Genomic DNA, 15,244 nt, shown 5'->3' with positions numbered 1-15,244 from the left:
GCCCAGGGGTCTGTAAACAGCTCAGCTTTTTTTTTTAAAATTTATTTTCAAACAGCAAACAGTTACTGCACATAGTGCTGAGGGTTTATAGGGTTTGGTGATTTTATGGAGTTTTAACAGAATTTGGGAATAGGAGCTTCTCAGAGAGCAGAGATGAATGAATTTTTTGCCCCAACACTGATTAAAATGGTGGCTTCAGAAGACACAGAGGCCAGAAAGTGCAGAAACTGTTAAGAACATTTTCAAAGACCCCTCAGATGTAAAAGATTGATTTGAAATGTGACTTGTGCCCCTACATCTCTAAGGTGCTTTTGAAAATTTTGCTTTTAATTCTCTGTTCACCCTTTTTTTCCTGCCTTTCAGTGAAATACAGAAGACAAATGTGGTTCAGATGCTAAACCAGGGTGTTTTCACTGGTCTGTCAATCATCTTCATCAGCATGCAGTGGACATGGGCCACCAGTGTTCAGTCTGCTCTTTAGACATTGCACCTCACCTCAGCCTCCTTCCTACCCAAGAGTGTGAAACATCAGCATGTGCAAAGCTACTTTCCTTCCTCCTTTTCCTTGTGCAGTCCCCCACATTGTCAATTAAATGAGACAAAAAGCTTTAGCACCTCAAATCAGTCAAACAAGCAAAATATCCAACTATATGACAACAGCGAAACAACCAACAGCTTTGTGCAAAGTTCCTCAATCACGGCAGAAAGTCTCTCTGACCACAGATAACAACCTACATGCTCCATCTCATCTCCAAATGCTTGTGATCAGGAGAGGAGCTGAAGCTGAGATGTGATTGGGGAAGGAGCACAATGCAATTCAATACAACACAATATGAGAAATCCACACCACGGACTCCGGATTTTCTCAGATAATTCATTTCTTGCCTACACGTTCCACAAGTTCTGGCTTGAAGCACCTGACGCAAAGAAATAAAACAAGATGATAGTGAAAAAAACTCTTCGTTCCTTTTCCACAGATCTCCAAAGCACATGAATAAACTTTAAAAGCATTTGTTTAATGTGTTTAGCTGAACATGGGTGTCTTCAAGATGCTCCACTCCTTCCCTGATTTGAACAGTGAATGCACAAGCGTTGAGCAAAACAAAGCCACTGGCCTCAGGGTTTTTAATCGGTGGAAAAAAGATGAAGTGCAATAGTAGAGCAGGGTGAGAGGAAGCGTGTTGTAATAGGCAGTGAATCACGTTAGCTAGGGGTGCTAAAATCCTCCACTCCTGTCACATGAGTCTGACCAAGGCTCTGAAACCAAACTTCTCAGAGCAAAGCCATATCCAGTTGTCTGAGCCTCCCCAGAAAACACTTCTTGCTTTTAAACAACACAACGCTGCTGAAACATGTTTAGGCTGTTTTATTTGGGTTGGGATTCCTGTGTGCTCAATGTACAGATCCCTTCCAACTCTTTCCTGGTTCAGCCATTCAGCCTTGTTTGAGAACTTGTTTTCTGCTCTGTAAAAATGCTCAGCTGGAGCTGGAGTTCTGGTGCTGATACCAATTAGGATGGAAGAGGCCCAGCTCGTGGGGTCCTATATTTGTTTTGTAATTGAGTTGAAAGGGCTGACTCATTCCCCTCAGCTCTGTGAGCTGATGAACACAATATTTCACAAATACAGACCGGCTGGGAGCGTGGCTGTCTGCCCCCAGCCCCTCCCCAGCCCCAGATCTGTGTGCTGTCCCCCACAACCTGCGAGAAGGTGCCAATGGGGGAAACCACCCCCACATCACGCTCATGGGATCCAACAGCATTAGAGATGACAGCAGAAATGGGGGTGCCTGCCCTGCACCCACGTATCCTGTGCACCCTGCTCCCAACAGCATGCTGAGCCTGGACCATGCTGAACATACACCTCGTCCACCTCCCTCAGCACAAGGTGGTCAAAACCACTACATTTTTTAAGTGTTGATAAGAAATTGATAGTTTTCCTCAATACTCCACTCACTGCAATAAGACATGCTGCTTTTGTAGGACTGGATCATTAATGCAGGGCTTAGAGAAGATGGGGGACTTTTGTAGGACTGGATCATTAATGCGTGGCTTAGAGAAGATGGGGAGCACTCCCTGGCCCACTGGGATAGGTTTTCAGTGGTTCGTTTGGAAAGGTTTGGGTGCTTTTTCCAGCCCCTTGATCCCATGCACTTCTGCAGTGTCAGGGTGAGGCTGGGAGAAGATGGACTGTAAGACTGCAAAGGAGTTAGGACATCGTTAGCCTCAATCTGAGGAATAAAAATAAGATCTTTTGCCCAGAAACTAGTTGTGCAAAACCCCAAACACCCCACCCCCAAAAACCAACCCAAGAAACACTGTTTGGCTGAGCGGAGCCAGTGAGATCAGAGAAGCCCTGAACATGTATTTAAACATTTTGGGGTGAAAATTTCTGAATTTGAGGAACATCTGAGTTTTTCTCACTCTCAGTATCTCTTCCTACAGAGTCCGATGGCTTCTATTCTGATGAGAAGCATTTGGATAAGGCCTTGTCCCAAGGCTGAGTTAAGATTTTGGGGTTTAGGGTAGGTTATTTCTCAATTTCTCCACATTTGTTTGCTCATCCCTGTCTTGTGGGTCATACAAAACCAGCAGCACAAACCTGGCTCTTGCTGAGATCATCATCTCGCTGGACTTGCAAAATGTAGCCTGTCTTGCAGCTCACATTGCACTGGGCACCGTTGTACCACCCGCCGCCGGTGCAGGTCAGCAGCGCGTTCTCGATCTCCAGCTTTTGGCAGTCGGTGGCTTCGCAGGAGTAGTGGACACAGCTAGGTGAGAGACAAGAAGTAGTCTTTTTATTCAATTAAATTAATTAATATCACAAGAACAAGTGTGTTTGCCTGACAAACTCATCACATGTTGGGCAGCAGGTACACATGCATCCTTAATCTGACTCTGCACAGGGCTCCTCACCAACGAGCACCCCTCCAGGTATGTCTTCTGAAGAACAGGGACAGTGGCAACGGTGATGACAATGAAAGCAAGTTACAGGTCTTGTGGCAAAAGGGAAGAGCCTCCCAGTTCCACAGAATTACCTTCTGTTCTGCAATATTCACAGAGGAGAAACTGCACTGTGGCCTTCCTATTCCTCTAGTAACATGCAGATCCATCCATCGATCCCACAAGAGCATTCTCCTTCCAAGAGCCATCCCTACGCTCCATCCAATTTTAAATCTCTGCTGAATTCAGCAGTGCCTGATATTGCCAGTGATAAGAGCGCATGTGTATATGTGTGAGGAGGGGTTTCTGCGATAAACACTCTTATCTTTGAGAAACTCGATGGAAATCAACATGTTCATTTTATTCCACTTCACGAGGAACACCAAGCATCAGCTCTGTAGCTGTGTTGATAAGCTCTTATCAAGCTCAGCAGCATGCTGTCATTTCAGATCTCTCCGGTTGCTGTCCTGCCATCCATAAAATGTTTCCCCGGATGGAAACTCTGCTCTCCCTACAGTAAATTATTGTAACATTTAGCACAACTTGTAAAAAGAGGTTTTTGGTTTACTTTTGTATACACAGAGATGACTGGTTGACACCAAATCTTTTGCCATCTCTGATGACCCGAGTCAAGCGTTATAGCACATGTTCAAATGTGAGTATGGGGCAGACCCTCAGCTAAAGGGCAATGGAAATGCTGAGAGTCTTAAAGCATGTGCAAAGATGCTTTGCTGGATTAGAGACAAAATTTCTGGGGTTAAGGATTCCTACAAGGTGATATGCCTCTCCTGAAAATGAAACTGAATTTAAATTAAGTCCAGTCAAAGTAATTTTGAGGAGGGAAAACCTCAACTTATTTCACTAAGTGGGTAAGGAAGAAACTGCAACACAGAAAGTTATAGAAAGAAGGGAATGGAGCACATCAATACACATATATGAAATGGATTACAGGCAAGATATTCATGTCTCCTAGAAAAAGGGTTAACAGCCACCAAAACCCCATCCACCTTAGTAAGCACAGGACTTAACATGTACATGGTGTTTTGCTGTTCAAAGCACTGTGCAGACATTATCTAATTAATTTTGATGACACCCCTGTGAGACACCTGGGCTGGTATTGTTATCCCCATGTTACTGATAGAGAAGCACATCTGCACATGTCTCCACTGAGCTCTAGATCAGATTAAATGACAGTATTATGTAGCTCCACAACTCATTTCTCTGTCCCAGACTAGTGCTATATGGGAAGTGCCCGCTGCTTGTAATTTAAGGTTGCTTGTTCAGTGGTGGCCCTTCCCTGGAGTGCGATGAGCCATAAACAATTTCTACATTCAGAAAGATCTTATTTCCTCATTGTGCACAAAGTATTGTGGCTGACAGGACTGAGGAAGGAGAATTCCACCTCTGTGGTGGCCAACTTGATAGCCCTGTATGCGACATACAGTGCCCCATCAGCACTGCGACTCTGATGCTCATTACTTCTGCTGAACAGATGATCCTCTGCCAGAGTTGACCTACACAGAGTGATCCTGCCTTCAGTAGGATCCCCCCTGTCATGTCAAGGGTTTCACGCATGTTTTCCAGTCACTGCAACCCACAGCCTGACAGAGAAATTTAAACTGCCATTGATTTTACTTTGCATCGATCAATGAGGCTCTGGATGAGATGGTGGAAGAACAAGTGGATAGTATATCCTGGTACCCAGGTGGTCTCCTCTTGCAGAGAAATGAGGTGAGGAGAACAGACACATGCAATTGCCGTGTAAATGCCCAACATGAATCACCCAGGAGTGTGAACCACAAACCTTACTCTGCTTCGGCAGCAGCCCCCAGGCAGCCTCATGTACTGTGGCTCCCCCGGCAGAGCAGCACCTTACAGAATCCCAGAATTGCCCAGATTGGAAAAGCCCATTAAGATCATCAAGGCCAATCATGAACCCAACTCTGACAAGTCCCCGACTAACCCATGTCCCTCAGCACTATGTCTACACGACTCTTCAATCCCTCCAGGGATGGGGACTCCACCACTGCCCTGGGCAACCCCTTCCAATGCCTCAGAACCCTTTCAGCAAAGAAATTCTTCCTCACATCCAATCTCAACTGCCCCTGGCACAACTTGAGGCCATTTCCTCTTGTCCTGTCACTTCTTCCTTGGTTGAACAGACCCACCCCCACCTCTCTACACCCTCCTTTCAGATAGCTGTAGAGAGAAGAAGGTCTCCCCTCAGCCTCCATTTCTCCAGGTTCAACAACCCCAGTTCTCTCACAGCACTGCTAGTTGAGTAAGTCACCACCTAATGTTAGCAAGAATATCTGAACGTGGATGTTGAGTGAGAACGTGAATGATGAATGACATCTTGTTGAACCCTCCTTACATGTCCCAGTTACACTGACCCATGAAGGCTAACTGTCACTTTGCTCCCCTCTGTTTTTCAGGTGGTGAGGTTGCAATACAAGTTCCTTCTGTGCCAGGCCTTCAGTGACAAGGATGTTGACTCATTGAGGAAAAAAGCCAGCACCATTGCCAAGCCATTCTCAGAAGCACATATTGCAGACCTGGACTGCCCACTGCAAAACTCTCGCAAAATCTGAAAGCCTTTTCACACTAAAGTTGGAAAAAGAAAATAATAGCAGACCTATTTCATTTAACATCTCATGTGAATCAATGTGCTACATGTCGATGTAGCACTGAATTCAGCCTTGAATGGCTTCAGAGGGAAAGATGAGCCCAAGAAAACCTTTGCATTTTGCACAAAGGGAAATCTGGAGCAACGTCACCGCAGTCAGTGGCATCGCTTTTCACTTCCATCAATGTAAAGGAGAAAAAGAATCTGTTTTCTTGAGTTCATATCAGGACACCAGATGAACAAGCCTGGGCTTAAAAGTCCTACAGAACTGAAATGCCACAGACAAAGGCATTAAGAAACACTTATTGTGATGTTCTTCTTTCTGTTTACAAGTCCCCTTGTGGTCTTCTTAAATGGCTAGGGAACATTTTTAGCCACCCCCTCCAGGCTCCAGATTATGCTTCGGTTAGCAGATCATCTGGGCAGCTCTCTCTGTCTGTAACTCTATATGAATGACTTCAGTGACAAACAATACAACCATTCACTTTTTGTAAAAAAACAACCACTGCCACCAAATGTTTCCAATTTAAATATTTCTGGTTCTCTAGCTACTGGTTCCAATTTGGTATCAGCTACTGTCAGCCGTAAATCCCAATGAATTTTGAAGTCATGATTGAGTTCTGCAAATACAGAAGAAAGAAGGAGAAACGAATATCTTCAAGTAGGAAGTTTAGACAAAGAACCCATCACATCCATATTACAGAATTGTGGGTTACAGAAGCTCTTGCATGAGTACTGCCATTTAACAGTGGTTAATCATCACATGCTCCAGAAGCTATGCATTCCTTGGGAAAGAAACAATATGGAGTATCTGAGAATGAAATCCTGGCATTGGACAGCTTATCCCATTTTCTTGCATTCAAAATTGGGTAACTTCATCAAAACCACCCATTTCAAATCATCCCTGGTCTATCCTAACTCCCTAAATGCACCTGGGAATTGCTTGCCACAGTATGAGCTGGTGTGGATAGAAGCTATGCAAGGGCACCCAAGGACCACTCTAATGATTTACTAATATATATCTACCAGACAAGTGTCAGTGCCTGAGATATTCTCTGACAGTGTTTATTTTACTAGGTCCAACTCAGGATTCACCTGCTCCTGTTCTTGTCCTGGTAATGTATGTTTTCCTAAAGCAACATTTTCACACAAAGCTGAAGGAGCAGTGGATTTCTTGCACACGTTCCACTGCCTGCAGCGTGATCAAAATATAGATCAAGGGAAATCATTTCTATGATGTAAAAAGCCCTGAACTGAGTTCGCTTCACATGTAGGCTGAAGTTCTGAGCCAGTTCTTACTTTATTCAAATCCGCTCTGCCCATCCCTAATCTAAATGAGCTCAGTCATTAGCCTCTAAATCTTTATTTCTCTGCGCCAATATTGGCCCCAATTCAGCAAGGCCCTTAAATACGTGCTTCACTTCAAAAGCACGGTTAAGTCCCACTGATAGATTTGACTACAGGAGGATGTAAGCAAATAGCTAAGGGCTTTGCTAAATTGAGGACTTAGTGACACAATCCTAGAAACAGTTGTATTTTAACATGTTTATAGGGAATTATAACAATTAAGTGGAACTCTTCCTTCCTCACCAGGATTTCCTCTTTCGAAAAGCTTACAGCAGCCAAACTTTCTTTTTCCTAACCTTGAGGTCAAGCACTTTTCCAAGAACTCATCTTAACATAGTGCCCTAATTATTTGTTTCCTTTGTGATAGCTCTGACACGTAGATATACACAGGTGAGCACTAAAGATCACGGCATACGCTTGTTATAAGAAGAGCCACAACATTATCTATCTCACATGGGAAAAACTTTCCTCTCCACAGTTCAGACCAGCCTTGGCTGCAGATCTGACTCATACTTTGGTTTTGTTCTGTGCCACCATATGTACAACTCATATAGAGGTAACTTTCTGAGGGTGTTTTGAACAGATTTATTCTTACAGTAGGTTTGTCTTGTCCTCTGTAGAGACTCCCCTAAAGGCAAGAGCAGGTTCTTTCTATCTAATCCCACCATATATGTGCCATATTGAAAACCAAAGGCTGCTAGCCACATTCCTTGTTGGAGAAATAAAAAAGTATGAACTGCAAAGCTGGCAATGAATTTATCTTATTCAGTCTTCAGCTAAAAAACCTTGGTCTCCTTGTACTAACACAAAATCTCAAAGAACATCTACCCGAATACCTGGGGCTCAATGGGGACTGGTGAACCTCTACTGACTGTGCCACTGGAAGAAGGACCAAGCCTTTCCATTTCAGGTGTTTGCCTTCAAATTTGGTCCTTGACAATGACCAAAAGAGCAGCATCACCTATGGTCCTTTCAGTGATCTTGCTGCTATACCATTGGGCCTGACTCGAGTAACGATCACAACAAATCCTTAATTCAGATTGATAGTGTCAGGAATGTGGATAAACCCAGAGATTTACAGAAAACATTTGATCCAACCCCAGGTAATCTGTGAGGGTAGGAGAGGCATGAGCCAGCACATCCCCACCACTATCCCCACCACTGGCAGGGCAACATTCTCCCTGGGGACTGGCTCTGCCTTCAGGCTGCCTGCACCCCGTTGTGTGGGATATTCCCACCCGGGGGGGTCCATATTGAACCGATAAAGCTCTCACAGCCCCTTCACCCTGCCAGCCTGGAAGTGGGACCGTGTGCCTGGGCGTTAGCAGCCCTGCAGGTCTCCCTGCCAGAATCTGTCCAGGCAAACAAAGAAAACGCATCGCCTTCCACTTTAATAAAAGCCAAATGATGCCGTTTGCCAATTACCAAAATGGGGCGAAGGTTAAAAACCCATTGAATTATAACACATGTCACTGACCAAAGCTTCTATGATTAACAGTTCTGTGAGAAATTCATTAATTTCACCAGCAGCAAGCTGACAGAGATTGCGCTTAATGACAGAACACAGGGCAGGGGAAAGGCAGCTGAATTGGGAAAGAGAAAGCTGCATTAAATCAAAAAAAGAGAAAAAAAAGGACAGGGGCAGACCCTTCCCCCCCTCCTTATAAAAAGAAAAAAAAAAAAAAAAAAAGGAACTGGAATTATAAAGGGTGGTTGCATTTGTTCTGCTGCTGAAGATTTATCTTCATCATTTCTTGTTGGGGAAGCTGACAGCAAGAGAGAACAAGACAAAGAGAAGAGCTGGAGAGGGCTATGTCTCCCTGGGGCTTCTTTGGGGCAGCAAAGGGTGAAGCTCAGAGGATGGCTCTCCACAGAGGCCAGGGCAAGGGCAGGCAATGGCATGTTGGCCAGGAGTGAGTCTTGGTCCAGTATTGGTCCCTCCCCAGCTGTCAAACACACAGATGTGCACACTGATGAAGGAAGGTAAACCCAAAATCTCCCCTGCAGAAGCAATTTTGCAGCCATAAAAATGAGTCCATGCCAAGATTTAACCAAAGAAAGGAAAGGAAAATATTTTTTGCTGCACTAAGTAGAAAGCACAAGGAGCTGCAGAACATGGGGCACGCATGCCAGAGAGCCACAGGCAGCCAGAGCCCACTCCAGGGCTTATCTTCATTACAAACATGGAGTTAATGGAGGATTAGGAAGCTGGAAACTCCTGAAATCCACAATTCTGACAGCTGAATTGAGGTGTCTACCTGGGTTTTCACGCTTCCTGCCTGCAGCTTCTGGGAGAGGAGCAAATGGCAGCAAGTGGGATGGAGGAGGGGACAGGTCCCATGAACGCAGCAGGGAAAGCAGCAGTTCACAAGGGCTGCCTTGCCAGGGATGGGAGATCCCCAGCTGATGTTTCCTACATGGTGAAAAGGACAAAAACCTGATTTCTGAGGAACCACTGTCACAGGCAGCCCCAATGCACCAGGCTTTCTTGTTGCTCTAGTGACTGCAGGGTGGGAAATTATACCTCTGCTTCTGCACACCCAACTTCACTGTCCACTCCATGAGGTTAAAGAGGAAACAATAAATAATAATTTGAGCTATAAAGCACAAGAGAAGAACTATCTGGACCATTATATCTGGTCTAAGGATGCAATGCGAAAACAAAGCGTGTAGTTTTTACAGCACACCTCCAGCAGTGAGGTAAACTTTTGCTGAAAACAAAAAGAGAGCCTGTGGTCAACTGCAGCAGAAAATCCAACAACTGGAAAAACACAACTGGAAAGTGCAGGGGTTTTTTGGGGTTTTGTTTTGTTTTGTTTTTTGAACCCTCTATAAATGTCTTCAGAAGGCTGGAATGGATTTTCAAAAGAGCTAACAATGACTGAGAACAACTACCCATAAAGTTCAATGGCACTTTTGCATTTAAGCTCCTTTTTCTCTTCTAAAATAACAACTGTAACACATATTTTAAGAAAGAATGAGTGCATGTTTTATTTTCAGTTATTAAGTTGTCACAAACCCATGGGAGTGATCCATTCACCCTCAAAATAAAAGCTGTGTTAACTTCTAAGGGCCGATACATTTCTTTTCCCCTCGCATGTTTAAAATCTGCACCCTGGCCTAGAAGTGTCTGTATCTGGCTATAAATCCTCTCCAACCAAAATAACTCTCCTTGAAGACAGAGAAATAATATGTCTTGTAGACAGAAGCCAAAAAGTAGGCAAAAATATCCATGTTGACCTAAGGAAAATGAAAGCGGTAAAATTGATGCTTAACACATAGGAAGGAAAGTTCCTTTAAAAATCAAAGAAATACTTTAAAAATCATATTAGGCAAATGCAACCGTGGGGGAAAGGGCAGAAGGGAAGGATGGGCAGTGTGGGACTGGCACCAAAGGGAGTCTGGTGGGGACAGCGTGAGCACGGGAGGTAGAAAACCTACATCCATCTTCTGGATTAGTTAAGAATAAATTTTTAAAAATCCCTTTTTCTGTGTTCTTCCTGGATTGGGTAAAATAACAAAGGAAAAAGAGGGTGGTCAGACACTGGAACAGGTTGCCCAGGGAAGTTGTGGATGCTCCTCCCTGGAAGTGTTTAAGGACAGGCTGGATGAGGCTTTGAGCAACCTGGTCTAGTGGAAGGTGTCCCTGCTGCTGGCAGGGGGGTTGGAACTGGATGAGCTTTAAGGTCCCTTCCAACCCAAACCATTCTTTGATTCCATGGCAGGTGACATCAACCTATTTCCTGGCTGCACAACTTAATGCACAACTTTCTCTACATCTTGGATACCTGAACTGCTCAGAGTGTCTTCTGCAGAGGAAGAAAACATCTATGGTCACCCAAAATGATCCCAACAGAGGCAAATTGGAGATTTTCCACTATAGCACCATCATCAATGGAAAAAAATCCCACTGATTTCAATTGACTTTGGGCTTTATTTCAGAGAATTTCTAATTCCTTGACTGACATGGGAAACTTTATGATCAAACCAGCATTGTAACCTACCAGACCTAAAGTGTTATTTTGAACGAGTGAGGCTCTGATGGAAGTTTTTTGAGAGCTGAGATGGTTCAGTGCATCTCAAAAACAAAACAAGGCAAAAAAAAAAAAAAAAAAAAAACCAACCAAACCCCAAAAACAAAACCTCAAGAAGAAAAAGAAGAGGCAAACGGCGGGTGATTCTTCTTCAAGAGATTTCTAAAGGTTAGTTTGCTGGGCTGCAGAGCCTCACTGAAGCTTTGCCTAGGGGAATGCATTTTTTATTAAGGAAATAACTTTCTAAACACAGAGCACTTCTAATTTCGTAAGTGAACAAATGGTTCAATTCCCCCTGAAAACTTGAGAGGGAGGAATGTTGTCCTGTGTCTCAGCCCTTTCGAGCTCCCTGTTGCTTCTCACCATCTCCTTCCAGTGGGGTTTTCTCGCTCTTTTTTCTGTCCTGCTCTCGCACTGGGATTTGGCCAAACTTCCACAAGAAGACTTCTCATCTGAAACTTGATCCTGCTGTCTTTGGGCCTCTGAATTTATACAACCTATTGCACAGAATGATCAGACTCCTCGAATCTAGGTCAGAACACACTGACTGGATTGATCTAGCTATAGATATACTCCTCTCTTTTTTTTTTTTTCCTTTTTTTTTCTTTTTTTTCATTTCATTTTATTTTCCCTTCCCTCTCCCCCTTCTCACCCTCCCGCCTTTCCTGGAATAAAAGCAGGTTCTAAAAACAAGCCAGAACATTATCAAAAAACCTGACAGCTTGCTTAAGAAGCTGAGCAGAGTTTGCAGGGATATGCAACTTGTTTTACTATTGCTGCCGCTGTGGTATGACGACTGCTCACAACTTTGAATTCACAAAGGGGGAAAAAAAAAGAAAAAGATATATTCTTTCAGGGGTTTTGCTAAATTCTCCCCTCTTCTTTTCACAGCCTTGTTGAAAGGATCCATGAAGCTGCTGCACCAGAGGCCATGAAAGGTCACAATCTCTGTGGGATGCTGTAAAGCAGAGACTGAGAGGGGTTGGTGGTGATCTATTGATGTGTCTGTAATAACAACAAGAATAAAACGGTAGCCATAAACCTTTCATCCTGGGGGGTCCCACAGAGCTTTTCAGAATGTGGGCTGGATCCAGAGAGGTACTGAGGGCCCTTACCCGGCCATAAAAGCACCACAAATTATGGTGGCCAAGCACCCACTTGCATGGGGCTGAGCACCTTGCAGGATCCGGCCCCACTGGGGCACAAGCATCACTTTGTCTCCGCGCGACCGCTTCCGTGGGAGGTCCCTGTAGCACTTCAGCAGCACAAAGCAGTTTAGATTGAAGCTGATGTGTGAGTGGCAAAAACGATGCCGCACTGGGGAATGTATGGAGAGTTAACTGGCCCCAATTCCAAGCTTGGGATAAAGGAGGGAGGAGAAAGGAAGAGGAAATAATTCACTAACAGTATCCCATGTGGGTTAAATGTCCCATCCATCCTGATCAATGAGAACACTGCCGGTTTTTTACCAGCCACACAAAAGGGTCAGCAGGGTTCAGCTGCTGTGCCCCTCCTGCCTCCTCTTAACCCCCGGCGCAGGCGGGCGTGCGGGGGGTGGTGGGTGGTGAGGCAGAAGGAAGCAAGCTGAGAGGCTCACCTCTGCTCCGTCGGGCTGTAGGTCTGTCCTCGTTGGCAGCTGCTGATGGTGATGGGGTCGAAGTTGTGGAAGGAACGCAGGGCCACCCCGGAGATGGCCACAAACTGGGAGCTGAAGCTAATGAGGACAGCCTGGGTGTGATAAAAAGGGTGACTGAGGTCATGGATGACGGGGATAATCAGGGGATTGTTCCTGCAGCTCAGGACGTGGACACCTGCCAGAGGAGAGACAAGATCAGAGGAAGGGTCAGACTTAACACAATCGCTTCCCCAAGTTGTGGGCACTTCAGAAGCATTTCACCCATAGGAACGGCCCTATAGGGCTGAAAAGTTATGGTAAGCTGCCTGGAGGGGCTTCCCAAATCGCTTCGGAGAGCTTAGCAGAGAAGTATATGCCTCCAGACAGCTGAAGAAAGGCTGCCATTCTCTCTGCAAGCGTGGCAGGCTCTCAGAGCAGTTTCTTTAGACCACAGCTACATTTCTATTGTGCTCTGTTAAATCAGGAGCAACCATCACGGAGGAAGCGGAGTCGCACTATTGTAAAACGGGTCTGAGGTGACAGTTGGAGCCTTTAGACTGGACATCAAATGGTGCCGGCAGGCTGGGTGGCTTTGTGCACCATGGGCAGTGCCCCAGTGGCTTGTTTGTAGCTGTGCCTGTCATTAGCACTCAACGTAAAACTTTTTTGCATGAGCTTTACACTAAATGTGCCCAGTTTTGATTTTTTTATTATTATTATTTTCAGCCTTGGAGTATCTTGCTCTTTGCTAAAAAAGGGAAAGATGGTCCTGGAGAGAGAAATGAGAGTGATGGACCCACTGAGGATTTTACAGGTGATCTCATTTGAGAAGAAAATAATTGTCTCAGGAAAATAAAAGTGTCTCAAGAGGTTGAGGTGCACAGAAGCACCAGAGGGGTGACAAGGAGACTTCTTAATCCCTTTTCTTCAGCAAAGGCGGCACTCAGTGATAGTCAGGAAGAAATTCCCACCTTCAGGTAGAAGCAACCTGAATTCAAATGGGCCAAATCCATCTCAGGGGTAACTCAAAGGACAGAGAACTGTCGGTTCGCCTCAAAATTCATTAATTGAGATTCATGGCCTGACGGCTGCCTGCAAAGCCCTGCCTCTGCGGCTCCGTGGCATCGCTCCGAGGATCAGCTTGGCTCCAGCTCCATTCACTTCACTGGAGCTCCCCCAGCAATGGCTTTGGCCCAGGCCCTTTGGCTACCCTGATACACTTACGAATTTGAAAATAAAATAAATTCTATTTGCATGTTTCACTGGCTCAGGGATTTCTTTTTTTTTTTTTTCCTATTTTTTTTTTTATGTTCAGGTTTCTTGACTCAAAAGGGAAGGAATAAAAAAGTTTTCATTTTTCTCCCTAGAAAGTGATTTCCTGTGAATTCAGACAGACTTCTGACCACTCTCTTTAAACATCTATCTCCCACCCTCTACTTTAAAAAAAAAAAAATCTTCCTGTAATAAAATAAAATAAAAAAGCAAACGTCTTTTTGTTTTGGTCTTTACCTGACCCTGAAATAACCTCCCTGTCTCCTTGCCTCCCACAGGTCTTTTGATATCAGCTCCTTGTGGAACGGTGCACGTTTCTCACTTACAAACAGGTGCAGTTAATACTCAAAATCCCAGGTTCCCAAATTCCTTGGAAGTTTCTGCCTTCTCTGATGGAAAGCCAAGAAAGACCTTATGGTATGAGGCTGTTTATTCACTTCAATTTCATTCCTTGCACTCAGGTGGTGTCCACAACAAAACAGACCCTCAGAACTGTGCTGCAATTGCTGGTGCTTTCTGACCCAGACAAGGTAAACGGGGACTGAACACATCAAGTTCATTTAACTAACCCGCCTTCATTAGCAAAAAACCACTCAAGAGAGTACCGGTGCCCATGGCAGGGGATTTAGAGTTGTCTCCATGCTTGTCCCTGTTCCTGTAGCTCTGTATCCACCCAGCAGCAGAGCCCCAGGGTCTACCATGGCTCTGAACTAACAGCACTGAACTGTTTGGCATCTCAACCTCTACATCTCCTACTGAGACTCAGAAGAAGCTTCTTCTCATTATTTTCTGAGTGTCCACACGGTAAAAACTTGCCCTGATCAAGGTGGGAAACTGCACCTCTGGATAACCTGTGTTTTGCTCATGGGAGTGTCTTTAGCACACTGAGGACTGATCAAGCTTTAAATTATTGCTCCTTCCTTTTGGATGTACTTTTCATTTGCTGCTGACTTCTGCTTAAGGCTGGCTGACCATCTGCAGTCAATCCTGCATCCATTGCACGCCAAAGTTTGCATCTCAGCTGCAGTTTCTAGCTTGCCATGGTGATAATTCAAACACATCCAATAGAACATCCAGGAAAAGGACTTAATGCCTCACCCAGAACCCAGACAAAAGAGTAACTGGGAGCTCTATTTGAGTGAGAACTGCTGGGTAGCCTACCTACACCTCTCCTCTGCTCCAGGCCAGCCTCTTCTGAAAAGGTCAAAGAGGCTTTTCCATGATGAAGGCAGAATTTCAGCTGTGAAGATCTCCAGGCGTCAGTCTGAGCCGTGCCAAACTCATGTTGCAACTTCATCGAGGATTTCAAAACCTAACCCTCAGTTTCCTCTTTGCTCCTCTTTCTTGTTCTCTTTCTCTCACAATCTGTCTGTCTGTCCCTATAAAATGTCACATTAAGTATTTGTTGG

At 44.8% G+C, this 15,244-nt stretch overlaps 1 protein-coding gene across 1 annotated transcript in view; it reads right to left on the bottom strand.

Moving 5' to 3' along the window:
• Positions 1-15,244, bottom strand: part of PAPPA (pappalysin 1) — a gene marked incomplete at its 5' end in the record, with an annotated part of 110,384 nt that overhangs the window by 36,547 nt on the left and 58,593 nt on the right. Inside the window, 2 exons of the mRNA XM_010167464.2 lie at positions 2,601-2,769; positions 12,546-12,759. Of these exons, the coding sequence (XP_010165766.1) occupies positions 2,601-2,769; positions 12,546-12,759 (383 nt within the window). The remainder of the gene's footprint in view (positions 1-2,600; positions 2,770-12,545; positions 12,760-15,244) is intronic.

Source organism: Antrostomus carolinensis, unplaced genomic scaffold, assembly GCF_000700745.2.
Source record: "Antrostomus carolinensis isolate BGI_N321 unplaced genomic scaffold, ASM70074v2 scaffold5, whole genome shotgun sequence".
Classification (NCBI taxonomy): Eukaryota; Metazoa; Chordata; class Aves; order Caprimulgiformes; family Caprimulgidae; genus Antrostomus; species Antrostomus carolinensis.
The sequence above is the reverse complement of the archived record's forward strand: the minus strand, read 5'-3'. Positions and strand labels throughout refer to the sequence as shown.